General features: G+C 36.8%; 3 protein-coding genes across 6 annotated transcripts in view; 2 read left to right on the forward strand and 1 right to left on the reverse strand.

The window, feature by feature from the left end:
• The window catches only part of LOC143446640 (MAM and LDL-receptor class A domain-containing protein 1-like), a 39,454-nt gene extending 30,195 nt beyond the window's left edge, over window positions 1-9,259 (forward strand). The window contains exons 96-121 of the mRNA XM_076946378.1: window positions 161-322; window positions 480-693; window positions 771-884; window positions 1,158-1,294; window positions 1,465-1,638; window positions 1,742-1,832; window positions 2,008-2,187; window positions 2,330-2,544; window positions 2,765-2,986; window positions 3,138-3,272; window positions 3,409-3,503; window positions 3,645-3,847; window positions 4,028-4,246; window positions 4,408-4,674; window positions 4,938-5,067; window positions 5,205-5,352; window positions 5,492-5,619; window positions 5,703-5,859; window positions 5,974-6,142; window positions 6,210-6,398; window positions 6,575-6,817; window positions 7,050-7,255; window positions 7,620-7,820; window positions 8,175-8,355; window positions 8,432-8,522; window positions 8,748-9,259. Of these exons, the coding sequence (XP_076802493.1) occupies window positions 161-322; window positions 480-693; window positions 771-884; window positions 1,158-1,294; window positions 1,465-1,638; window positions 1,742-1,832; window positions 2,008-2,187; window positions 2,330-2,544; window positions 2,765-2,986; window positions 3,138-3,272; window positions 3,409-3,503; window positions 3,645-3,847; window positions 4,028-4,246; window positions 4,408-4,674; window positions 4,938-5,067; window positions 5,205-5,352; window positions 5,492-5,619; window positions 5,703-5,859; window positions 5,974-6,142; window positions 6,210-6,398; window positions 6,575-6,817; window positions 7,050-7,255; window positions 7,620-7,820; window positions 8,175-8,355; window positions 8,432-8,522; window positions 8,748-9,054 (4,578 nt within the window). The 3' untranslated portion in view covers window positions 9,055-9,259. The remainder of the gene's footprint in view (window positions 1-160; window positions 323-479; window positions 694-770; window positions 885-1,157; window positions 1,295-1,464; window positions 1,639-1,741; window positions 1,833-2,007; window positions 2,188-2,329; window positions 2,545-2,764; window positions 2,987-3,137; window positions 3,273-3,408; window positions 3,504-3,644; window positions 3,848-4,027; window positions 4,247-4,407; window positions 4,675-4,937; window positions 5,068-5,204; window positions 5,353-5,491; window positions 5,620-5,702; window positions 5,860-5,973; window positions 6,143-6,209; window positions 6,399-6,574; window positions 6,818-7,049; window positions 7,256-7,619; window positions 7,821-8,174; window positions 8,356-8,431; window positions 8,523-8,747) is intronic.
• A 60-nt stretch (window positions 9,260-9,319) lies between these two features.
• On the reverse strand, window positions 9,320-16,619 carry LOC143446641 (phosphatidylserine decarboxylase proenzyme, mitochondrial-like). 2 transcript variants are annotated; one of them, XM_076946381.1, is made up of 9 exons: window positions 15,844-16,619; window positions 15,431-15,734; window positions 15,206-15,340; window positions 14,856-14,954; window positions 13,539-13,659; window positions 13,187-13,342; window positions 10,797-10,912; window positions 10,094-10,231; window positions 9,320-9,845 (listed from the first exon to the last, which is right to left on the reverse strand). In XM_076946381.1, exons 1-9 carry the CDS (start codon window positions 15,975-15,977, stop codon window positions 9,771-9,773), a joined length of 1,278 nt encoding a protein of 425 aa, XP_076802496.1. In that variant the 5' UTR covers window positions 15,978-16,619; the 3' UTR covers window positions 9,320-9,770. The 2 variants fall into 2 exon arrangements, with proteins under 2 accessions (XP_076802496.1, XP_076802495.1); XM_076946380.1 differs by having other exon boundaries at window positions 9,325-9,845; window positions 10,752-10,912; window positions 15,844-16,611.
• Window positions 16,620-17,649: 1,030 nt separating this feature from the next.
• Window positions 17,650-21,242, forward strand: LOC143446315 (mixed lineage kinase domain-like protein). Of its 3 annotated transcripts, none has more exons than XM_076945907.1 (10): window positions 17,650-17,736; window positions 17,871-18,043; window positions 18,332-18,475; window positions 18,715-18,895; window positions 19,074-19,221; window positions 19,401-19,542; window positions 19,708-19,860; window positions 19,977-20,107; window positions 20,187-20,374; window positions 20,815-21,242. In XM_076945907.1, exons 2-10 carry the CDS (start codon window positions 17,894-17,896, stop codon window positions 20,850-20,852), a joined length of 1,275 nt encoding a protein of 424 aa, XP_076802022.1. In that variant the 5' UTR covers window positions 17,650-17,736; window positions 17,871-17,893; the 3' UTR covers window positions 20,853-21,242. The 3 variants fall into 3 exon arrangements, with proteins under 3 accessions (XP_076802022.1, XP_076802021.1, XP_076802020.1); XM_076945906.1 differs by having other exon boundaries at window positions 17,656-17,736; window positions 17,866-18,043; XM_076945905.1 differs by lacking the exon at window positions 17,650-17,736 and having other exon boundaries at window positions 17,776-18,043.
• The last annotated feature ends 5,227 nt before the right edge of the window (window positions 21,243-26,469 follow it).

Here is a 26,469-nt window from a genome sequence, read left to right on the forward strand (position 1 = left end):
TGCTTCATATTATATGACCTAAAAAATCGAATTATATTATATGCTTTTTGGAATCTTATCAACTACAGTACTGGAAAATGAATATTATCGTAATTTGAATAATATTTTACGATAAGCTTGGTGATGTTATTATTTACCACGGTTTTCTATTACTTTCTAGTTTATCATGTACTACAACCAGCAAGGGTTATCGCCCGGGCAAATGGACGTGATATTGACGGTTAACCAACAAACCTCGATAATGGCGACGGTTTCGGGTGACCAGGGTGACCAATGGAAAGAAATTCAAGTCGATGTTGGAAGAAGGACGACACCATTCCAAGTATGTTTGTTCGATTTCGACTGATATGGTGTGATAACGAATTTTAAAATCGGTTATTTATTAAAAACATTTCCCGCCAAATAATAAGAATTTTTTTATCTGCAAAATATGCATCATTTTGACGAAGTATTAACAAGTTGCTAAACGGCATTTCCAGATCTCAGTCGTGAAAATCAACGAAGGTCAATACGACGGACAAACAGCCATTGACGATATCGACTTCGTTGATTGCGAGACACCAACACCTTCACAATCTTGTATTGGGGACAGCAATTTCTGGTGCACGACCACCAAGGTCTGCCTGGATGCTCACGATAAACGGTGCAATACTGTGGACGACTGTGGAGATAACTCTGATGAATATAACTGCGGTAATTCCGCTTTTTTATCGTGGATTGTGGGTTGCTTTTCTAGCTTTAATGATTCTGGAATTTCTCTCTTTCTTCAGATCTTTCCCTTATCACCGATTTTGAGTCCGGGCTCGGAGGTTGGACTCAAGAAACGACCTTCGATATGTTTGACTGGCAGCTTAAGAGCGGCCCTGGATCCGATCCTGCAACCGGTGAGCTGAAATATTTTTATCATATAATACGATTCCATTGTGACCCCATTTAGCGTACATCGGAAAATTAACTGCATGATCACAGCTTTGTCCTACAGGCATGAGCTTTATCGTAATTGTGTTGCATATAGTTGTAACATGTCACTGCTTTACACTGATACAAATTTTTCACTAAAATTTTATTAAACCCTATAAAGGTACAAGCAGCTTTTCTGAATTAATATTGTACTATGCATAATGATACTAAAAACTAATGTGGTTTCGTTGATTTAGGTCCGTTGCGAGATCACTCAACGTCGACAAATCTTGGTCATTACGCTTACATCGACTCTTCGCTACAACAAAGTGGCGATTTTGCCTGGATTATCAGTCCTGTAATGCAAGCCACCACCATAAATCCTAACTGTGAGGTAAGAAACGTAAAATCTTATTGTTATTAAATTTTAGCACAAGTGGTCGTAATAATTTTTGGGGGTGTAAAAATGATAAAAAATGCTCCAGTACAGTTTAATTTATTATAGACTTTTACGAAATGGTCACTGATTGTTTTCATGTATGAACAATATGACGTTATTTGCAGCTTCGTTTCTGGTATTATATGCGCGGCGTCGATGTCTACCGCCTAAATGTTTACATAAAAACTTACACCAACGGTGGGTATGTCAACAAGTTGGGTGTGGTAAAGGAAGCTAACCTCAACCAGTTGTGGACAAGTGCAACTGTGCCACTGAGCAACATTGGCACTAAGTTTGCTGTAAGTTGACGATTGTGTCGTGGTAATCTTGATTAATGTTTGCCATTACAACCTTAAGGTTAAATTTGCTTTGCTCTGTTACACCAAAGTAAATACATTTTAGGTTGTAATTGAGGCTGTTGTTGGAAATGGAGGCCTTGGCGATATTGCCATCGACGATGTGTCGTTTTCGACTGAGTGTTCGAAAGATTTAGGTCGGTATTGACTATGCAATTTTTTGTAGGATTTTTCGTTCTTATTAATTATTACCACATAAGCACAGTATTTGCAAATATACGTGTTTTGTGTTTTATTCTTACGTTAATAACCAACATATTAAAAGTTAAACTAGATGAGATCAGTCGACTGAAACGCATTTTTGTCTTTCAGGAAGTCTTCCGTCTCTCATTGATCCTGAGATGCCCCCATCTCCTCCTCCGCAAGATGGCTGTGATATCAATTTCGAGTTTAGCTGCAAAGCAGTGTCCAGCATCTCATCCTGCATCCCCATCAACAAAGTTTGCGACTTCCGCTATGACTGCGCTGATCTTTCAGACGAAGATGATTGTGGTAATTAGCTGAAAATGTTTTTACAGCCTAATTTATTTCACTTTTCAGGGTTATCGAAGCTCATAAAGGTATTCACCACTATTTAAGAACAACTAAATTTCTGCTTGGAAGTTTTTGCCAAATCGCCCAACTTTTATTGTAGTGGCATCAATGTGTGACTTGGAGGCTGGACTATGTGGCTGGTATGTTGCGAACGCTGACGACCAGGGCGCTTACATGTGGATGAGAGATCAAGCGAGCTCACTGACATCTGCTGATCAAGGATCAAGACCTACCACTGACAACACTAAAGGAACCTCGAGTGGATATTATCTTTACGCTGACAGTTCGCTTGCCTCAAGTGGCAGCAAAGCAGAGGTGGTTTATACTTCAACAGCTATGAATTAAGATTACATTGAAGCAAAGTGTTTAATCAAAAATTAAAAGTTTGGCACATTCATCCAGGCACTATTTACGTTCTGCTTAAAATAGCCTACTTGGATTATGGAGGAAAGTGCATTAACTTTTGGTAATAAATATTAGTTATTAAAAAGTTACTATTACAAAACCTGCAGTATTGTGTTTTTGTAATTCACAGTTATACTCCTCCGACATTACAAACACGGGACCTCAATGTACTCTGCGATTCTTTTACTGGATGGGAGAAAAGGATGACGACTCGGTTGGATCAATCCACGTTTACGCTCACTATCGCTACGATGAAGGCAAACAAGTTACGGAACTCTGGAAGAAGGAAGGATTTTCGTCTTCTGGATGGCACGAAAGCAGGGTCTTTATCGGGACCAAAACCAACTTTCAGGTTTGCTAATAAAGTTTGTTTATTATAATAACCAATTATAATTTCTTCCTTGTATATACAATACTTGTATTATACACGCACCGTTCTGTATGTATTTACTTAAACGTAGGTGTGTATTTCTGCATTAAACCTCGTTCTATATTTGAAACAGATCGTCGTCGAGGCAAGACCCCTTGGCCCAACTGACATTGATATCACCATCGACGATCTTGAATTCATGGACTGCTATCCACCCTTGCCTTCCGAAACTGGCTGCGGAAGGAACCAATACACTTGTGCCAATTCGGTAACATCCTAACAGCCGTCTGCTTCCTAGAAACCTCCTTTATGGATGTTGCAAGATGTTTACGTTTACAGCATTGCAGTGAAAATACGTAACTTCGATATTTTGTATAATTTCGGTTTCTGGTTACTTAATTTAGGTTTGTGTTGACCAAGAAAAAGTTTGCGATTACTCAGACGACTGTGGCGACGGCAGTGACGAAATCAACTCCCTCTGTTACCAGAAGCAACCTCGGTGTGTTGAGCTTCACGTGAAATAATAGCATTTTGCTGTAACACACAGTCTACTTAGGCACCTAAGTGTATATAGAACCTACGCGTGTTTACTCCATTAAAACTTGCTTTAGTGCTGATATGACATCAAAATCATTTATAGTTGCAACTTTGAGCATGATCTTTGCGACTTTGAACGCTTGCCCTCCATCTTTCAATTTCAACTGGGCACAGGGTCCATTCAAACAGGAGGAGTCATCTTACCTGCAACTGACCACACCTTGAGGAAACCTGAAGGCCACTATTTGTTCGCTGATCGGGGAAATGACCTTGCATCTGTCGGTGTAGTTCAAATCGGAACACCTGGTAAGTTGGATTCGTTTAAAAGTCACGCTTCTGTTTGTCTGAAGTTTTACATTTTTTCGAAAACCTTTGTTGTAGGCTACTTCATTTATTTTAAGCTTGTTATGGCTACTTTTTATTGCGTTTAATTATACAAATAATCTTCATTACCTTTTAATTTTTTGAAAACTCTTCTCCATTTAGGACTCCTTTCTGCTTCTTCAACAAACTGCCGCCTTCGCTTCTACTATCAGCTGCTCTCTGATGAGGATAGCATTAACGTTTATGTGACTGATTCTTGGGATAGCTCTAATTCATTCTCGAAGGTATTTACTACGACGGAAGACAACATCTATTACAGTGGACCCGGTGATTTTTGGCAGAGAGTTGAAGTTCCTCTACCTCTCAAAACCGACTTCCAAGGTAAGATTATTTTTTATTTTGCGCTCAATTTAAAAAGCGCTTTACTTTTGTTAAAGTAATGAACTGTTTAAGAGTAAACCAAAGGTTAATTTTAGTCTCCACGACATGGTTGCTTGTTTGACTTAATCAAGCTAAATTGATTTTCGAAAACCTTTTTGCAGTCATCTTCGAAGTTGTGTATGGCAGCCAAGGCGTCCTAACGTCAGCTGCTGCGTTCGACGACATCAGTTTCAATGATAATTGCTTGTTTGATCCAAATGGAGCGCACGGAGAACTCCCAATCACTACCACTGTGTCATCCTCCTGTCCTTCTGGCTTCAGTCCTTGCAAAAATGGTGGATGTTATGACATCACTCAACGATGTGACTTCCTGTATGCATGTAATGATGCTCAACCTCCTGACGCTTCTACTGACGAAAATACGTGTGGTAAGTTAGATCTATTCTTTGTTGAAAATATTATCGATTTTTTGGAGCAAACTTTAAATATACACTTTGTCCTTCAAATAGAAATATTGTGGGTGATAATATTTTTTGTTAAAGTTGTCAATTTTTTGATAATTTATGATAACTCATTGATAAAATGTTTCACGCTTCATGGTTAGTGAAATAACGGTTTGGATTACTGATTTTTTTTGCAGAAGTCCTTTAGATTGTATCTTGTTTATCGCTTTGTTTTTCGATCTGTCTAGGTTCAGCATGTTCATTCGAGGTAGATACCTGCGGCTGGACGAATTCTAAATCCGCGTCTTATAATTTCGACTGGGCTAGAAGAGTCGGTGGACAGGCATCAGGGAATGGACCAAGCTCTGACCACTCTGGGTAACATTGTTTTCTTCTCCATACACTTGCCTTTGACTCAGGTTTTTTATTGTAAATGTATTACTAATCTGGTCAGTGCGTCCATTAAAGTACATATCTATAACAGTGAGGTTTAATTATAGCTCTTGCTTTTCAAGGTCGGTGACGGGTGCCTATATGATTGTGGAGACTGGATCGTACTCGACATCTGGTTTTAAGGCACACTTGATAAGTGACGTATATCAACGATCTGCTTCATCATGTACAATGTCTTTCTACTTCAACATGAACTCGAATAACAACCAGGTAACAATTTTTCAACAACGACGTATGGATTTGAAAATTTCTTTACGACCTTATTCTGCGAACGTTGTTGGTCTAAACATGAACTTTTTATCTGTGATAATTTGTATTGTGAGCTGTTGTGTTATGTCATTTGCTCAAGGATACCAATATCGGAACTCTGCGTGTCCTAAAGAAGACTAACACTGCCGAACCACAAGTGCTGTTTACTGTTCAAGGAAGGCAAGGGACAAACTGGGTGGCGGGTCTTGCCAACATCGGAATGGACAGGTCTCTAATCTAACTTCTTACACGACAAGTGACATGCTTATCATTCTTTACCGTGACCGTGACCGTGACCGTTTTACATACAGGTCGTTCCGAATTGTATTTGAAGTCATTAATGACGCTCAAAACGGCTACGTCGCAATTGATGATATCACGTTTTCAAACTGCGGCGATCAGAATGGACAGTCTTGCGGCATTAATGCGTTTACCTGCAGCAATGGTAAATGCCTTTTCCTGGACGAGGTAAACTGTGCTATTAAAAATACTCTCAAATACAAAATACATGGCCCAATTTTTTGAAAGGTTGGCGGTTTGCGTTATACTATTCGCAAGACACTAATTCCAACTTACCGATAGTTATGCGACGCAAAGAGCGATTGCGACGACGGAAGCGATGAATTATCGTGTCCTATAAAACGAGGAGATTGCAATTTTGATGACAAGTCTGTATTTGGGAGCTCTTCGACCTGCGGCTTTACTCAAAACCAAAACGACGATGCAGATTGGACTCTTTCTGACGGAACAGGTAATTTGTTGGAATGTTTTTTTACATTTTGATCTGTTTTATTGGGTCTAATCTTCTGGTCTGGCAGACCTCGACACAGGAAGTGTTGTATCAAGCGGTCCAACATCAGATCATTCACCTTCATCGACCAAAGGATACTTTGCCGCTGTAAACGTTGCTGACTTGGTGGTGAGTGACGTGGTCAGAATGACAACTGCCTCACTGTCGCCCACCGATGAAGACACTTGTACCCTGAGGTTCTGGTACTTTATGTCAGGTTAGTTAAGCCGGTCACCTCGCAATACTTTGCTTTATAAAATTATTCGCTGGTCAAGTGTTTTATCTTCAGCATCTGGTTGAATTGTGGAAATGGTTTGACTTGAGACTGTAGTGAAAGGTGAAGTTGCGACGGAAGTAGTTTAGATAAATGCGCAATCTCTTTGAAATTCGCAGGTACACAAACGTCGACAACATTACGCGTGAATGTGGTTTCAAAAACGTCATCACGGTACCCTGTGGCCACGTTGATTGGAAATTCTGCAACAAGCACAAACGATGGGTGGGTGTATGCTGCTGTACCAGTCCACAGCTCGGACACTTACTACGTCGAGTTCGAGGCGGAAGCTGGAAGTGATGCTTCTTTGGGTGGATATATCGCCGTTGATGACGTGTCGTTCACTGATGCATGTCGATTAGGTACTGTGGCCCCGTACAAGAAAAGTATTCCAGCTTCTCGCGGGCTTTTGGAGTTTGGTTACAATTATTAGAATTCCATTGTGTGGACAATTTAGCCATGTTGTTTAGTTTTTTATATTTTGAATCGATTTGATACACACACTGACATATAACAAATTTACACATACAGATACATTGACATATTGTAAACTTAATATTTTCTGTATTTATCATACATTTGAATTTTTGTAAGGCCAACCCACCGTACCTCCCACGACCTGCAGCAACCAGGAGTTCTCCTGCAATAACGATGGGATATCGGAGTGTATGCCAAACTATTGGAAATGCGACAATTACATTGATTGTCCTGATGGTAGCGATGAAATTGGGTGTCCTACTGTAACTGATAAACAAACCGGAACGACGCCGTCTCAAACAAGCCAATGTGAAGATTATGAGGTATACTATGGGGCTGAATTAGAATTTATGTGGCAAGTTGTTTTCTTTGTTTTTTCAAATAAATCTTCTCATACAAATGCAGGTTTTGCCCAATACGGTTTGACTCTTTGGTTTGATAAATAAACACGACAACAAAATAACAATAAACTCTTTGGTTTGATAAGGCATTCTGATATTATAGTGTAGACATACATGTTGTTTATGTTTAACTTTTGGACCGCACACCTCGTTAGCATGGTGGTACAGAAATTGTATGTTGATTGTGCAATTCAGCTGTGGTGTCAGTTTATAAGCGAGTCACTTATTTAAATGCTGTTAGATATATATGACCTTGTAACAACGTTAACACGTGTGGATTCTACAGTTTCGTTGTTCCGATGACAGTTGCATTTCTTCCTTGCTGCGATGCGATGGCATGCCAGATTGCTCTGGTGGCGAGGACGAATTCGAATGCCCGCTATCACTGACCTGTGCCGTTGGTCAGTATTTCTGTTTAGACGACGGGGGTGAATGTAGAGATTCTCTGACCCAGTGCGACGGTGTCGTTGACTGCAATACCAATCAGGTATTTTGACTGCTAGCTTTCGCATATAAATTTGTTGTATTTCTTATAGGCTATGTTCATTACCTATTTTGAATTAGATTTATTTAAATTTAAATTCTAGTCCGATTTAGTTTGCATAACTGACAATTTAGCTTCTTCAATGTAACGATTGTAAAGAAGACGCGTTTATTTGCAGACTGTAACATAAAAATTTGTCCCAACAGATTTTTTAATTCTAACACTACCGAACCATAGACTGTTAGAGCTGTGTTGCTCTAATAGTCTGGTTTTATTATTTATGTGCACCTTGTATTGTGCGCTGCTTAGGACGATATACTGTAATACGTACAGTAATATGTGTGTTTGCTGATGTAGGCGGACGAAAGTGCTTGCGGTTTCTGCCCAGTCAATTTCTGTCAGAACGACGGTAGTTGTCTATTAGCTACCCATGGTGCCCCTTACTGCGATTGCGTTGAAAATTACGTAGGAAGCAGATGTCAAGTTTACAAAGCACCCCCCGTACCACCCCCCGAAAATAATGGCGGATTAAGTGGAGGTTAGTAGTACAAACTCTTACTATAGCTTTTTACATTGACGTTCTTTTATGCGTAATGGGTTGTACTTGGTTACAGGAGCAATTGCTGGTATTGTAATCGGTTCTATAGTTGGTACAGTTTTGCTGGTTGCTGCTGCTCTTTACTGGCAAAGAAGACAAAAGCCATAGTGAGTTGGTTTATTTAGTTCCACCATAGTCGTAGGTTTCTGCTGATTCACTCAAAAATGGGCTATTTTTACGCATTACTCCTCAAGCTTGACTCGTTTCTCGCACGAAATATTTCAAACTACTGTAAATCTTTTGCTATATACTTGGACTATCGTTTCTTCTGATTACCGGTTTTTATATTAATATATATGAGTTAATAAGTTTTGTTTTTTCTTTCCCTCCAGCCCTGGAACACGTCACCCCCTTTCCCGTTCATACGATAACCCGTTATTCGATACACCGTCATACGGCTCGTCAAGTTTTGGTCAAAGTAAGTCCAGGTCCACACACCACGAAGCAACAGAGATGGAAACCAAGTCTGTGAAGAAGGGAACGAAGACTGAACGGACTTCATTATCGGATGGGGCATCCGCTGGGTTTGATAACCCCGGATTTGGCGGTCCCGTCCTGCAAAGCTTTGGCGAAGGCGACGCTGCGCCTGTTTACGCTACGTTTGGTCAAGGACCGTCGCGTAAACCAAAAACTGCTTGATAGTAAATCCAAATGCTGCGTTTTTATCGTTTAATTATATTTGTGGAATATTCGTTGTTTTGTTGTCGTGTGACCCGTTTCTATGCATTCTATCATTATGGTTTTAAAAAAATAATTTTTGACTTCTAATCAGGAAGACTATTTGTGTATGTGAAAATAAACTTAAATAAAACAATAATGTAAAAAATATGAGAATGTATTGAATCCTTCAGTTTATAAATAGAAATGAGTTCTTTCAAATATTAAGTAACTAATTCTGTATAGTGTATAGGCTATGTATGCAGGCTATGAAAAAAACAAATTAACAACAAAGCATTTCTTTACAAATGCAAAATGTGTAACAAGTATAGAAAACGCGAATTACATCGACATGTTCCACTTCATTATTTTTCAGCTACAACTTAATTTAATGTTATACTTTATTAATATTCCTCTACTTAAGCGTTTGTGAAGTTGACTCGAATTCAGTGTTTTTGCAAGACGTGCAGATGTAAAAAAGATGTTCGCATTAAGGGCACAAATGAACATGAGTGTAATAACGCGAGAAAGTAATAAATGCGATTATAAAATAGTATAGCGTGTAAAAATGCTACTGAAAGAAATTCTCTGTCTGGTCCTATATCTATACGACAACGCTGTAACCCGTATGTTGCACACAGTAGGATTGACAGGAATGAATGTAAATGTGGAGATCACAAAAGAATCCTTAGCTTCGGTCAAAAGACGAGCAATTTTTCTCCGTATTTAATTTGCTTTCCAGCTGGGTAAGAAAATCTATACGACTTGGGGGCCTGCAAAATTACTTTGTTAGTTTTGCTCGAGTAAAAAACAACAAAAATGTTCTCACGTATTTGAAAATACTTGACATTACTTTCATTATCACTTAAAAAAACATACATTCAGCTGGAGAGACACAAATAACGATCAATCAACAGTGTTTACTTTATAAAATTATTTATATTAATCATTAAAGTATAGGATTTATTTGTAGCAATGTCTCAAGCCATGCTGTAGACATATACACGTGCAAAGGTTTTACTTCAAATATGAGAACCACAGTCGATCCGAGTTTGAACTCTCCCACTCCGTCTCCTTTTAAAAATTCTACTCCGCCATTTTCAAAGCCGTGATCGTTGTAAACTTCCACCTTTGAATCTTTCAGGTTGGTCTTCAAAGCCTAAGATCACACGAAACGTAGTTCGTTCAAAGTGCTATGACAAAGGGGCGAGCAAAATTGTATATTTTACGAATATAGATTTATATGTGCTTACAGTTTGTCAAAACAAACACACTAAGTCAACATTAAAATATCTTATTTTAGTCCTAAACAGTAAATGATCTGTTAACGCCTACATCGAAGCCATTAAGATTCTTGCAGGTATGTTTCACGCAACATTGAATGCTATAATTCAAGCGTAGGAATTTTGAATCGGATTATAGAAAAAAAGATAAAGTCTAGTATATCGAAAACGTATATAAAAAACCGGAGTCACAAGGCGTGATAATAAGACTATTCTAGAAGCAGCAATGTATTTTGCAGGACAGTAGCACCGCAAAATGAAGATAACAGGTTGATGTATGAACTATAACCTTATCTACGTCATAACGCATAAAGTGTTTAGTCCTACCGCTTTTGTTAGCATCTGTGCATATGGATGAGAGAGCAAACTGCATAGGGGAGACTACTTTTGTCTTACTTTGTCTTTGTAAACGACAATCGATCCCACGTTGGTTGCGCCTACCGCAGTCATTGAAAAGAATCCGTATTTCCACCAACCGCTCAAAACCACTCGCTCGTTCTGAACAAAAAGGTCGGGAAACCACGAAACCATGCGAGGATTGACGCTCAGCAAATCCCCTAAAAGGTTAAGAAAATAAGGTTAGGTCAAAATTGATGTTATTTTATAAGCGTAAACAGTTAAAAATACTTTTATTATATTTGTTAAAGCTGCACCTATAAGATTAAAATGATGCTAATTACGTTTACAGAGTATTGGCATATTAAAGTGCATTAGTTGAGTCGTTTTTACACTAACAACCAAAATATTATAAGTTGAACTGCTTTTTTTAGTTATTTAGCTAACCAAAATCTAACATAGAGTTCGAAAACTGTAACGACATTCCAAAAATCGCCCCTCCTAAAAATTAAGGCTGTTAGCCGTAAGTTAATTGGCTTGCGCTCACAGATTTTATAAAAAAGGTTACAAAAGCTATAATAGGTTTAGGCAAACAATAGTATAAGTTATTCAGGTGCATTGTGATTTGGCATACAGAGAATTTGTTTTATCTTACGATGGGTGAATGTTATCTTTGTATGTGATCTTAATATTGACTTTTCTCTTTATTAGTTAGCGCTGTCGTCTATAATAGTTTAGGTAAAGCACGACCGTGACTAGCAAAATTCTACCCCTTTATAAACTACATTGGCCGTGATGAATATATGAGTTGTTTCTTTCGCAAAGTCTATCAACACTTGCTTTCCAAACAATGCCAGTTCAGGGGAAAATCCATTCAATTTATGAACAGCGGTTCATCCTGAGGCGAAAATTGTTTAATTTTGTGTTTTCTTTACACAAGGCAACAATAAGAGTGTTTTCGAGCTGTGAAGTAATTCATTTGAGCACCTGATTCGACGCATGACACGCCTCGTCCCGACTATGAGAACAAGCAGTTGGGTAGATATCAGTCTCAGGCTAATTTGTTAGTAAAAACAAGTTAGTTACAAAAATCGGTGTCGAAAAATCTGAAGTTGTTCGTTAAAGACAGTCTAATAGTGAAAACAGTTTTTAATTCGTAAGTGGTTTTTGTAACCAAAGTTTATTGCTTTTACGTGCCAGCCGTTAAGTTTTGGTATAACTTATATGTAAGAAAAAACAATTTTTTAGATTACAAAATGTTATACTAAAGGCATATATAATTATTATCTTTGACAGATGAACAGGTTTTTTAATTGAAAATGATTCTTTGCCAAATTGTTATTATCTTAGTCAGTTCGTCATTTCTGTCGCACATTAATGGTGTACAATTCACACTGACGGAAGGCGACAATGACACTTGGGTGGAAATTTGTCCGTGCGGAAGTTGCAATGGATGGTTCGACGATTGTTTAATTTCCTCGTTTTCATTTACCTCGTGCCAGAACTTTTCGTCTTCTGAAATATTAGAAAATACAAACTCGACGTTGGAAGTGTCGTTTTCATCGTGGATGTTTAACGAATACCATATTTGTTGCAATTCTCTGAGTTCCGACAATAGTAAATCGGTGCTTTACTCTCTAATCAACAATTCATTCATTCAAAACCTTTACTTCCATAAATGTCAAGTCTTAGTGGAACCAGACAGTTACAACTTTCTCGTCATACAAGGTTTAAATTTTTTGTCGGTAACGAGCGAAACGACAACAGAAGACCAGACGAACACACTCGATTTTGGTTCAACAGACAATACCACTTTGACAGAAAATCACCGAACACAGAACATCGCCTATTTAGCGACCAACATATTCACCTCAGCTCGGTTGATAAAGGCTTTTAGTTTTCCAGCAAAAATAGACGGTAGCGATGCACCTGGTATTTATATGCTGCAGATATTCGCGGACAACCCCGTTTGGATCTTTGCACCGGTATTAGATACAGTTATGATAACTTGTATATATACGTGAGAGTTTGTTTTTAAGTTTTTTTTGTCAGCATTGTATCGTGGTTTTGTTATGTTCTTCACTACGTCGAAAACGTGCAATATATGTACACAGTGTGTTGCCACGCTGCGTTGCTATAGAAATTCAACATTTCTTTGCTGTACAATCACAGCAAGCAATACGCTGATGTATAGGTCTTGTATGAATTTGTCAGTTACAGAAAACTTTGCAAGTTTAACTCTTTGTCTTTAAAAGCCGTTCACATGGTTACCTGTGCCACACGTTCAAAAGAAAAATAATAATAATGTTTAATTGTTGTTTTAACCTTTCTAATTTTGTCCCGATGTATACCGCCCAAACTTATTCGTCAACATATCCTTTGTCAAGAGTTTTTAAATAGCCTTATAGCCATACGAAACCAAGAAACAAAATTCTTAGTAACAACTACAATCGCTTTAAGGTCAGGAATAAAGATTACATAACACGTTGGCAAACCTGTAAAATGGCGTCGTTGCCTCATCTGCCACGAAGCAGGAGAATGAAAACGATGATAATCACCAGGTGAAAGGTAGATGACACAGCTATAAAGATCATGCAATTTTGGGTCATCCATCAAGCAACGACCAAACTTATGTGATGGCGTGCTGGAGTCTGTTTAAACAGACAATGTATATGTAACAATTAATTAGAAATGATATCAATTATATACGGTATAATTATAATAATAAAATCATTCAAAATAGGTTTTAAATGAAACGCAGTAAGTATTTAAGGAGCGAATTTGCAAAATTCAACAAACCGCATAATTGCAAATAGTCTATACACATTGTATTGAGGTAATAATTACCATTTGCTAAGTTTGGCCCCAAAAATGCTTTGAGCGAATACGATACACCTTTGATCTGTTCCACCATGCCATTGCATACCACTGCGTTATGCATGATTCTCCCATCCACAGGGCTTACGATCTGTCACAAATAAAAAAATTTAACAACATAAGTAATCATTAAGCAGCAAAAAGTTTTCTTGTTCCAATCGTTGAATATGTTTAACAAAGACTGTTTATATAAAACCTATATCATTGTTCGTTTTGATTGAACTCTTATATAACTTGATGTTGCCATCGACTTCAACTAGTATGGTGGCTGGAACGTAACACATAAGTTTTGTCTTAATTTTGCCAACTTTTTACTAGTGAGAGGCTACAAAGTAGTACCACGAAAAACGCTTTTTGAAAAAGTTTTAGTTTATCCCCCGAAACGTGCTTCGATGTCGACGATCGCCGACATTAACTTCATTCAAATAATAAGATAAACATTTATTAATTTTTAATTTTAAAATTTTTTCACACAAAAATTCTTTTCATTTTTTTTGGAATTAAATGATTTTTGTGTAATTGTTATAAATTTACTTTTAATTAATTTTTTATTTAGTTTTTGAAAACCTTTTTTTAAATATTTTTGAATTAAAAATGCTTTTCTTTTTAAAAACTTTTCATATTGGGGGAGATTTTCAAAGCAATTGTTTTCTCTTTGTCACAAAAGTGTTTCCATGTCAGAAAATATATTTTAGGGTCTAAGAATTAGGCTAGAATTTAGGAGGTTAGTTAGGTGTTGTTGTTGTTGAATGCAAGGTGGTAATAAATTGTGTGATGGCGTGTGTTTTGGTTTATAACCTAGTTTCTCGTTCTCTGAATGTATGAACAGTACCGCTATGTACGGTACGAATAAGTTACCAATACCACAGCATACCGTTATAAACCGGTATGACTGAAAATACTTCCCAAACACAGCACTATGTCAGACTGCAGAGTACGTCACGTGTACATCAGCTTGCACATCGGCTCACCGATTTGGTTAAAATCGCCAAGCAAAATATGGTTTTTGGTGGCTATAATCCTTAAACCCAATCGCAAACTTGTGATATTTGTAAAAATATAACAAAAAAAGAGTAAAATAATAAACAAAAAGCAAAACTAATAAAAGTTTTTCATAAAATTTGCAAAATTAAAAAAAGCACATGCGTGTCAAGTGTTGGTCATGATAGTTAGATATCAAATTATTCAGACCATTTCGAACATTTTCTAGGGAATGATATTATTCTAATCTTGATGTGAACACGCGCCCCGTACTGACATCTGACATGGACAAATTCAGTAACATACTTGCGCCAAATGGTCAATAGGACGAAGACTTGGATCGATCTGGCGACGAAAAAACTCTCCCATTGATCGATATTGAGTGAGATCCGTAATCATTGCCTCCTGTTAGTCAAATTGATTAGCATTTACAATGTCAAAACTCGAAACGTTGCTGAATTTATTACTATAAGCTTGATTGACTATTTTATCAGCATTTTATTGCAATCCGTTTCAAATCTGTTGAAGATTATAGAGAAAGTCTAACTTGTATAATCCGTAAACAGAAATGAAAGCTTACGTGTAAGTTTTAACATTTTATATAAAAACAGAGACAAGTATCAGCACAAAACATACAAAGTTAGCTATCAAATTACCTCCATATTCACGTTAAAAACCTTTATGTAAAGTTGGTAGATGTATGGCCTATATTCTGGGCTGATTGAAACGTCACACATCTTACCCCAAACTCGTGAAATATAACGGAAAGGAATGTATGGTATCAATGCAACCTAAAATCACAAACTAAATTTTGTTTTTCCGTTTTAGTACGGGGTGAGTACACACGCGGCCCCATGTTTAAATCTTCATGCGAAACTTACTTTCAGATTGTCTAACAGATACAGTAAGCGAGCTCTTGACGAAATTCTATCCCAAAAGCAATATGACGCTAGGAGAAGGATGGTATACCAGGAATAGGAGTCTGAAGCGCTAAAGTTGCGAATAGTGACACTGAATGCTGCTCCAACGACCAGTAACGCAAGGTATATGTTGGTTGAAGCAAAGAATTTAAAGGATATTTTTCTGGGAAAGCAACTAGGGCATTCCCCTAAGATGAAATCACTTTGGTACAGCTTCAAGACAGCTCCTACGTTTTTCTCCCTCAACTTTGAACTTGCACAATCACTGAAAGTTTGCAAATACAAAGCTGTAATTCAAAAAATTTAAGCGTATATGATTTATGCAGAAAAATGATACGAAAGGAATTAATAGATTCGATGTTTAAATAGTATACCTCGCTTTGCATCCGTTTTTTTTCAGCCAGTGAAGGTGATTGGTTTTACTAGAAAAATTTCGAATCCATCGCCTGCACGGATACGCTCCAATTGACAAGCAATACATAATAACCCAACTAATAAATCTAATCATTTTCTCTGAATTTTGTAATGCCAAGCCTATATACCAGTTGCACCATACGATTCCACTGTTGCTAAATAATTATATTGCAAAGTACAACGTTTACTTGAGATATGCGTGTAGCTTTGTCGTTCTTATGGAAACGTTTGTTTGTGAAATAAATGATTTACTTCAAACTTATATTAACTGGGCTTCGTAAATCAATAATGACTATAGGCTGATGTTACGTCATGGTCTATAAATAAGTTTGGGAACATTATGTTCAACACCAAAAGAGAAGAAATGCTTGTCTGTTGTCGGTTTCACATTTACTGGTCAGCTGTTTAACACAGCCACGTTAACGTAACGACTAAATCATGATTGTATCATAGCTCAACTCGATTAAAATCGTTGCAAAATTGCAATTTCCCTGTCAAACCGTGTGGACAAACCCGGAAACTTATGTAGCGTAATGTGCTTGTCGTCGCAATAATTCTAATATTACAGGGCTTGGAAGAAAGCCATCGACAACTAGCCGCCAGTTGTAACAGCCCCACAAGCCTTACCTAAATCGATCGTCTGATCTAACGCTAACTTCAAATATTCAACCCCAAGTTTCAAATAGCTTCAATCAATTGTTGCATTATTGTGCTCCTAACTTAACCATGCACATAACGGGCTGCGTGACCCAATAACTGTGAAATGGTTGCTTCCTTTTAATAAATTTGCCACTCTCTAGTCTAAACCTTTCTAGTTTGAGAATTTTGACGGTTAATGTGTTGTCTGCTACAGGCGATATTGTATACTTGCAGCCTTCTAAGTCAAATTTCTGAACTTAGAGTTGTCGCCTGTAGTGCATAGGCTAAACGCTAAACGATGTGCTTCAATGCGTCATGTGAAAAGACGTTTTCTTCGCAATCACGTGATAGCTACTACACCGCTAATCATAATCTTCAACTTCAATGCTAGTAAGCGTAATACTGTAAAAGAAATTATATTGAAACTATAAGCTCACCTAGTGCATTTTTTACTGATCAGTGATCAATATAACAAAGCTGATCAGCTGCTGCTTTCCGTATTTCTCAAAATAATTCAACCGTAGAGCAGAAGCCGGCAACGCCCGCTCCATTCTCTTCACAATCTAGCCTTACGTCATAGCCATTGCCTCATGGCGTGATTGATTCGGTTGTGAAATATCGCAGATGTTTTGAAAAGTATTACAATTTAAACTGGCCTAGCTGGCTTTGCTCTTGCCGCAATTAACAAACCTTAATCATTGGAATAAAAAGTATTCAAAATTGGTTGTCACTAATTTCACCGGAAAAAAAATCAATCGTAAATTCAAAACTATTTTTCATGGTATCTTGTTAACCTAACTTAAATGTTACAACATACTGAACATAGTAAACTAAACTTAGGGTAATTTTTCTTTTTACTCTAAATCTGGGTTCAATTACACCCTAGAAAGCTTAATCATTGAGCGCGATACAGAAGTGTGATCTGTTATAAATAATAATAAATATGTCAAACAATTTTAATCGATTTTTGTTAACAGAGACAATTTGAAATGCTCAATAAAACTAAAGACTGCTTAACAAAAACCAAAATACAAAGAGTAAAATATACAACATCTCATGTACATGCCAAAATTCACATCTTCGTTGTAATAAATAGGCCAATTTGTGACAAACGAAGCAGTCTGCCAGTCGATGTTTGCGAAAATGTATCCCGCAAAAGTGCAGGTGGTAGTGCAAAATTTCCGCATTGGGTATTTTAAAAATAGGGTATAAAGGTAATGTCTTTAAACTACATAGTGTACACCTGATAGTGTGGTAATAATATGTTCTGTTCGCTGCTGCTCTGCTGTTATTAATCTCAAGCGTATTCTTTGAATAAAAAAATGACGGCAATATTTGGGCAGTATAGCTTATCGACGAAACTGTTGTGCAATGGCATTGGAAATAGTGGAATGCGTGATCAAGGTCTCGTTAAAGATTTATGCCACTGTTGACGAAGTTCAAGCCAACAAGAAGAGATGTCAAAGATTGGCTGATCGAGTGCGCTGTCTGGTCAGCCCGCTAAATGAGCTATTGCGGAAGGTATGAAAAGGAAACAACCGCAACAACACAGAAAGTGCTTTGCTTTGTTCTGTCATTTTGTAGTTAGGCGCTTACAACTTGAGATATAGCTCGTTACGCCGAGTCCATATCAAGCTAATTCAAACCTAAAATAATCTCAACTGTACGCAAAAACAAACGTGACCAACCAAAGAGAGTTTTTAATATTATAAACATTATTTCCTAAGTCTAACTCCATCTTTCAGAAAAATGGTTTTTGTTTTGTATGTATAGTCAGTACATTTCAACATAATATTATTTTACATGTAGAGTGGAAACGGAGTTGTGTATAAAGAAGCCCTTATCGATCTCGTCCGAGCTTTAGAAGAAGCCAGGCAATTTCTTTCAAGCTTTACGAAAGGAAAATCTGTTCTTCGAAAAGTACAGGACGTTTGTTATGCGAAAAGAGTAAAGGCAAGCGTTTCTATATTGTTTTAGTTAAATTTTCTACGTTTTTTTTGCATTTTATATGCTAAAAGAAATACAGCAGTAAAAAATAACAACTTCTCACAAAAATTAGCTGAATTCAAAACAAAACCGCAGTTGTACAAGATCGTGAATAAAAGATTTTAAAAATGTATTTAAATTCTCAGCTCTTGTTTCAGAAGCTTGAAAGATTACTTAACTCATTGTTTTAAATTATATTATTTTAGGAACATTTTGAGGACTTAAACGACCGTTTGAATACGCTAGTACCCGCTTTAACATTTGGCTTACAAGTGGAATGTCGCAAGTCGGTGCAAAATGCCTTCTCTGTGGCAACGAGGGCAGCCGAGGACATTAAAGACGAATCGGAGGATTTGCAAGACATTCAGCAAATGGTCAACAGACTTGGTAAGCCTTTGCTATAAATTTCATCCCCTGTGCTAAGTTTATGTCGTTTTTCGTAACTCGAATGCGTTAACTGCTGTGATACGTTTTTGGCCCAATTGAAGAAGCTTAATTTGGGTTTTGTTATCGATAAAACTATTTTTTTTACACATTAGCTTAAGTAAATCCTTCTATCTTTCAGGGATGCCCTCTTTTCAGTGTATACGAGGCTCTGAACTTCGTGAAAAGCGACAGTTATCAGAGGGTCCTATGTATACATTGTACACAGCTAACTACAGAATGTCGTCGGTTGTCATTAAAAAGCCAAAGTTCGGTTTTACAAAAGCAAGGTGACATCTTAGCGACATGATTATAACCAAAATTTACATTAAAAGTTGTTTCTATTTCTTTTATCTCTCTTTTAAAAAAGATTATGATGTAACATTTGCATACTTGCTAAACCTGTATCGATTTGTAGCATGTACTTATTTTTCTAAGCAGACTATTCTTTGCTTCTCTTGCTTTTTAGGCAGGAGAAATTTTTTACTGATGCCAAAAATATGCTGCAGTTTAATTCAGAAAACATTGTTCGCGTTTATGGGATCAGCGTGGATACGCTTAACTCATACCTCGTCATTACAGAGTATATGCAATTGGGAAGCTTAAAAAAGGTACGTGGCTTCAAACTGTATGATAAGCAAGACTTACTATCGAATTTTTGTGATGAGTGTAATAGTTAGGTTATAAATATTGTAACCATATACTGTTGTCTACAATTGTAACAAGGTGTAATGGTTCACGAAGTTTATAGTTGGTTCTTTTTTGTCTAATAATAGGTACTTCGTTCGGAAAGAAAGATACCAGAAAACATTGTTTTCCGCATGGCCATTCAAAGCGCACGAGGCCTCTATTTCATTCACTGCAGTGACGTTGTTCACAAGAACGTTTCAACTTCCAAGTACTTTGTAAACGAAGACTTACACGTAAAGGTATTGATGGAAACTTACACCACAAGGAAGCATAATTGCGACATTAAATACGTATATATCCTTTTCCTTGTGATTCCTATGAAAAACTTTCTCCCAAAAACTTTGTATTTTGTTAGATTTCAGGATTTGAGTTTTCTGGTACAGAGTCTTCCGTCTTTTCGGGCCAACCAAATAACCAAATCTGTTGCATTCCCCCGGAATTTTCTGTAAAGAACAGTGCTTATACTCAAAAGACGGACATATTTAAGTGAGACAATTCAAATCTTTGACGTCTTTATTAACGACTTTATTAGATTCGATTTTATTAACCTGGTGCTTAATTTCAGCTTCGGATTGGTTCTGTGTGAAATATTGACTCATTCTGTTTCTCAATGGGAACATGCGACAGACGTTCTTTCTGCCTCTTGTCCAGAGAAAGTCCACATACCTCAGAAGATACCACCACAGAGATTAGACTTCAAATTAGTTGCTGACTGCCTTCAGGCAGAACCCTTCCTACGTCCTCAAATGGAAGGTATGTTATTTATCAAAACATTTAGACAGATTTTTGTAAATAAATAACCTTAATCAAAGCGGCAGATTTTTATGGCGGACGGACAAAAACAAAGAAAAATAATAATGACAACTAGACTCATGCCAAACTTTGTTTCCCTAAACTTGAAGATGAGAAAGTGAATAACAAACCAGATTAAAGTGTGCGTCCTTAATCATTTTAAAACGTTACTGTTGGCACTAAACAAGTTTTTCTAAAGCTGCAGACTTTTTAAATTTAAGTTGGTCAAAGTTTACATTCATTATAGCTTCAAGTTTAAAATTCAAATTAAATATCCAAAACCACTCGCCATATATTCTACTTGCTTTACTTATCAAACTATTGTACAATGAATTTGGCTGTGGGTGTATACACTACACATTCACGATCACCTTTATTTTTTATTATTTATGTTTTAACAGATGTGATTCGAGTTTTAGCGTCTTGCATAAATAAATAAAACTTTCCGAAATAAGAAAGTGTGTACATCATTATGAATCAGGGAAATGGAAGAAAAGCATCTCCTTTTGAGCCAGCATAGGCCTACATGGAAACTAATTTGGAAACAAAACCTGTACCCTAACAGGCAGGGCTATATATAATGTTAACAAAGTTTTTAATCTATCATTGTAAGCTCATCAGGTCTGTGGAATGTGATGAAGTTAGTCAACGCTGATGAATAAATTTATCACAAACCCTATGTAGGCCTACTCGGAACAATGTCATTTTTAACTTGTTCAAAATGTATTAACGTATTGTTTCGTTGGCAACTGATTGAAATTATTTTATGTGTGCTGCAAACAATTACTCTGCGTTTGATACAGTTCGTTCACTATATTTAAATAAATAATGTTTATCTACGGATTTGAAAGAAAATTGAGTAAAATCTAGGCTATATAAACACAAAGTTTTCAAAAAATAAGATAGCAATTGCTCCCGTTTTCTTTGTATGTTTGACTTTATTTGCCGAAAATTATAAGACTTGTAAGGGCAAATCAAAGGCCATGGATAAATATTCCTACTTGTTCTTCTTTACAATTTTTTAATTTGAAGGAATTCTGAATCTATATGAGATTCACTCTCCTCATCGATATTGACTTATTGTATTAATGCTGAATATGTGAAGAAAAAATCCTTTCGCATGCGGTTAATTGAAAGGTTTATGCTGTTTATGCTATCATGGAGCTCTTAAACGCACCGCAAAATGATGTAACATGGGTAATTTGATTTCAAACCGGCATTAGGTTATATCATTTTTCAAGCAAAGAAAACCGCAACAGTGGATATTCCCGCAAACGTCACTCAAACAAATTGTGGACACATTTTTTTCTATTTATGGATTTCCTTTAATTTCTTCGGCCAGAGGGAAGAAAGAATAAACAAATTTCATCATAAACCTTTTCTATAATTGATATATAAATTGCAGTTATTAGGAAGATTTTAGTAGTCAATTGTGCGATAGAGAAACAGCAGCTCAGCATATAAAAGATTCAAACTGATCCAAGAACTCAACGTAGTGCAACGTTATAAACCATTACAGTGCTGATAATAGTCAAGGACGTTGTAGTATATGATAGTAACCGTTTAAGGACTCGTTGAATGTTAGTAAACATATTCATTGTTTTATTGGACTATAACAAAAGTTGGCGACCAATACGTTTTGCTCCCTACAGTCAGTAACGGAAAATAAACGATATGATTTGACAGATTCCTGGGAAACTATAAATAAAAAGCGCGGCGATATACTTCAGTGACATTGCTGGACGCTGTATCAAACACAAAATGCCTTTACTGATATAGAAAGTGAAGCAATAACATAACTGCTACTGCAGCTACTGCAGCTACTGCACACATAGCCTTACCACCTTATAGAGTAATAGACCTACATCGCTAATAATTGTTGTAAAACGCTGATCAAAAAATTAGATAGAACTGCAAGACAGTGATTGAAGACACACACTAGCATATTTCATGGAGTTAGGTCTGTCTTCACATCATGGTTTTGCTGTTTCTGTTTTCATCAGCTTCCTGACGTTGGATTGTATGGATTAAAAAAGTAGACTAAGTTAGGTTATATGTTTAGTAGTAGCCTTTAAGCTATTTATATAAAACGTCAAAGATAAATTATTAATTTTATATTTTTATTATTTAGGCACCACGAGAATGAGATAATGAGACGGCTAGCATGCCCTATACCGCCATGATTCTAAATTTTGCATATCATTAAGCATTTCCTCTATAAGGTATTGCTTTGACGTATGGCTTTTTGTTTGTTGTCTTGATTATTTATATGTTGCTCTCTAACTATAGCATGTCCCTAACACGTTTACGTTCGCTTTCTTTATTTGTCTAATAAAGTTTTACCCGTTTTTTTACGTGTTTGTTTTCTTCTTGTTTGCCGAGTAAGACACGCGATTAACTTGCCTCACGTAGAGTCAAACAGTTGATGGACAAGACCGGATTTAGAGAGGACCCAAAGGGCTCGGGCCTCCACCACTTTTTGGCCAGCTGCTTTTAGCCATGAGCAAAATATACAGTAATGTATAATGCCAAAAATGTTTATCAAAGTTAAAGTTTTGTCTTATTGTTTTTTATTTGTATTTCTTATCTTATATAGTTTTCCAAGTAATTGAATTGCATTGCGTATTTATTTGATATGCACTGGATAATGTTACTTATTACAACTAATCGAAAACCGGCTGCACACGTCGATGACTCAAGAAAACTTTTTAATACCCGCACATTGTTGCATTATCTTGTTTGTGACTTCTTATCGGCTATAACCATTGCAACACTAAATACAGTATAGGCCAGTGGTTCCCAACCGCGGTTCTTAGAGCCGCATGCGGCTCCAAGGTAGCTTTCTTGCGGCTCTCAATGACCCCTGAAAATCCCACAAAAAAATAAAAAATCTATTTATAATAATTATAATTATTATAACTATAGGGCGATTATTTTTTGACTTGTCAAAAAAAATCAAAAATTGGTCAAAATTTATAGCGTTAGGTCAAAATTGTTTACAAATTTTTCATTTTACATCTTACAGTTACACCTTGTAGCCTACTTTATACTGTTGTGAATGGCCCATCGTCTACTCATTGTGAATCATAAACCGCCTCCTGAATCCTAAACCACAATTGCGCCTCGCTTTGACAAAGTTGTTAAAGCTCAAAGCCAAGGCCAAGTTGGACATTAAATTTATTTGTGTTATTTTTCTAGTTAGTGTTGCTATTCGTTGGTACATGATTTCATGCTTTAAACTTTTCGTTATAATTACTTGAGTGTTTTCATGCGGCTCCATACGTACTCTGAAGTTTGAAATTCGGCCCCGACACCAAAAAAGATTGGGAACCACTGGTATAGGCAATTTACAAGTCACATTGCAATTTACAAGTCTACAAGTAAATATGAGAATATATAGTTCTCTACGAAACATTAAGAAGTTTTTCAGGCGTAAAAAGCAACATTTTTGCGCTCCGCCCATTTTGGGTGCAGTGAACAGACGGCGGCTCTTAGATCCAGTTTTCAAAAAATTTTTGTCCCACTGCCCAACGCGATTCAAAATACGCCACTGCTTGTTGACCTGTTTGTTGTGAGTATGGAGTACGACGTTCTTCAAAAAATAAGCTTGTTATCTACCACTAAAGATTTTGCAGTTTGAAACACAAAAAAAAATTTTTTAAGGAATTTTTGGTTGATCTTTTGAGCCGAAAAGTTGGAACCAAATACGTAAAAGTTTATTTTTTCGCTATATAATCACAATACCTTTGTAACAAGGATAACGACATAGGCCTACGTTTAGCAAAAGATTTATGCCTTTTTTATTTTTAGTCAAGGTTAGCACAACAATCAATTTGTTGTACGTAGTATTTCAGACTTGTAGTTGCAAGGTAAGCCTATGTATTCGATTTCTATAGTGCTCCTGGTTATATCGATGTCACGCCGAACTCTTTGGGCATTGTGACGTAGAGGTTTGGCGTGACCGGCGTAAGCTTTCCGCTCGAAAACCCAGGAGATTGCCCTCGAGTTCTGGGAAAACTTACAAAGTTACAAACAAGGAAACAACACATATAAACTTACTGGAAATATAAGGTTTTTGATAGGAAAAACTTGCGTTGAGTCATGCCAAACCTCCACGTCACAAACACTTGTAAAACTTGGCAAGAAGTCATGCAACATTTTTACATCAGAATGCCCGGAACAAATCTGGCACGACATCGGTATTTTGTTATTTTTAAGTCGACGCTGTTATTTGAGTTTTTGCTCAGATCTCTACCATAATGCTAGATTGCATTCTATGCGAGTTACACTCTATGGACGTGAACTCGGTTCGACCTCGGCGTGACACAGAGCCAGTTCAAGTCTTGGCGCAACCATGGCGACTGCAAATTTACCTTTCTAAACGAAAAAGAGCACAGCGTCTTCTTTTTTTTTAAGAAATTGCAGTTGGCATAACATCATTGATGTTTTCGTAATGTACGCCAATCCAACTGAGGTTTTGATGGAGCTGATAAAGCTAAACTTGGCATATATGCGCTTGAATGATAGGATCCCCACCAAAGTTGGCCCCGGGGCACTCCTCCATGTAAATCCTTCGCTGTTAATGGGTATAGCTCTTATTCATTCCTGACGCAAATTAAAAACTAGTCGTAATCAGTGTCAGAAATCTTAGTTAATCAAAGTTATTTCTCGTTTCCATGAAGGATGGCAACAAGCAGAGTTGCAAACTCCGGTTCGGGTTTTCGCCCTTGTTTTAATTAGTTTAGGTTCGATTTATATTTCAGAAAGTTTACTCTGTAGTGTATTGGATTCCCCAAAACATTTGCACAAAACGTTTTGATGGTTCAAGTTCAGTGTTGATTTGGCAACTTGGTTCAAAACGCATTTCCTGAAAAATTAGTTGCTATATCACTGAGTATTCTAGGCCAATGACTTGGGTCATGGTATGACAGTTGTGAAGGCAAAAATAGAGCTTCAGTGAAGGCTAACAAAAACCATATATTTGTCAAAAAATTAAACTTCTCTGAAAGAAAGTATCAAAAAGATTAATTCGAAGACAGTGATGGCAGCCGTGATGTAACCAATGTAACTCAAATGTGTGACGTCAGAAAAGTTTTGAAATTAACTCGTCTTGTCTTGTCTCGACTCACAACTTAAATTTAATTGATTTATAACTCAAATTAACTCGACTTAACTCCATTTATAAAAAATGACTTGGTTACAACCCTGTACTTAGTTACACATTTCCTTAAATTCTGACGTTTTTATGTAAACTTTTAAGAACTTAAACGTTTCCTTGATCCTCGTTTTTTTTGCTTTCCAAAGTTGTCCTGCAATAAGCATTATATCTTTCATGGGTTTTCCCCCCCACGGTTCTGAACTTCGCGCGGTAAAATTTGGCAAAATGGAAATGGAAGGTTGTAAAAACAAAAACCTTGTTGGTCAATGTCATACCGGTGGTTAATGCTAAACAGGTTAAAAGGTTTGGAAAACTTTTAATAAATTTTAGTGATAAGTATAGAACTATCAAGTTTTTTAAAAAAATGTTTAGTTGGTAGCCTTATAATTAAAAGTCTTTTGATATAAAATAAAATACACTTGGCCTATATTACCTAGGCTACCAGCGTACACTTCGTTTTAAGCTTTTTTCGCTCCAAAACTAAAATTGCATTACACGACATTTTTTTCAAAAGTTGCAACTCAAAGTTTAAGAATCTCTTGGCCACATATAGACTGCCCCTGTTTAAGTGTTTAGACTTTAGAGGATCTCATTTGCACAAACTTGCTGATTTAGTTTGTCTTAATATCTATTGAGCACCTCATCCAGTAAGTCAGTCTACCCATATAATGTAGGCTAGCTACAAATAAACACTCTGGAATCTGGATAGATCGTAAAGTTTGCATATAAGTTGCTAATGTGTTTTTTGGTGCTGATGTTGATGCTTTAGGAAGCCTTTTTCATTCTGTCTGCTAAAAAACTTGCTATTAATCATGTAAAAATGCATATAAATTGTGTCTATAATGATTAAATGCATACCAAGTGCACATGATTACGCTCACTAACGCACCTGAAGTGT

This window comes from Clavelina lepadiformis, chromosome 2 (genome assembly GCF_947623445.1).
Source record: "Clavelina lepadiformis chromosome 2, kaClaLepa1.1, whole genome shotgun sequence".
Taxonomy (NCBI): domain Eukaryota; kingdom Metazoa; phylum Chordata; class Ascidiacea; order Aplousobranchia; family Clavelinidae; genus Clavelina; species Clavelina lepadiformis.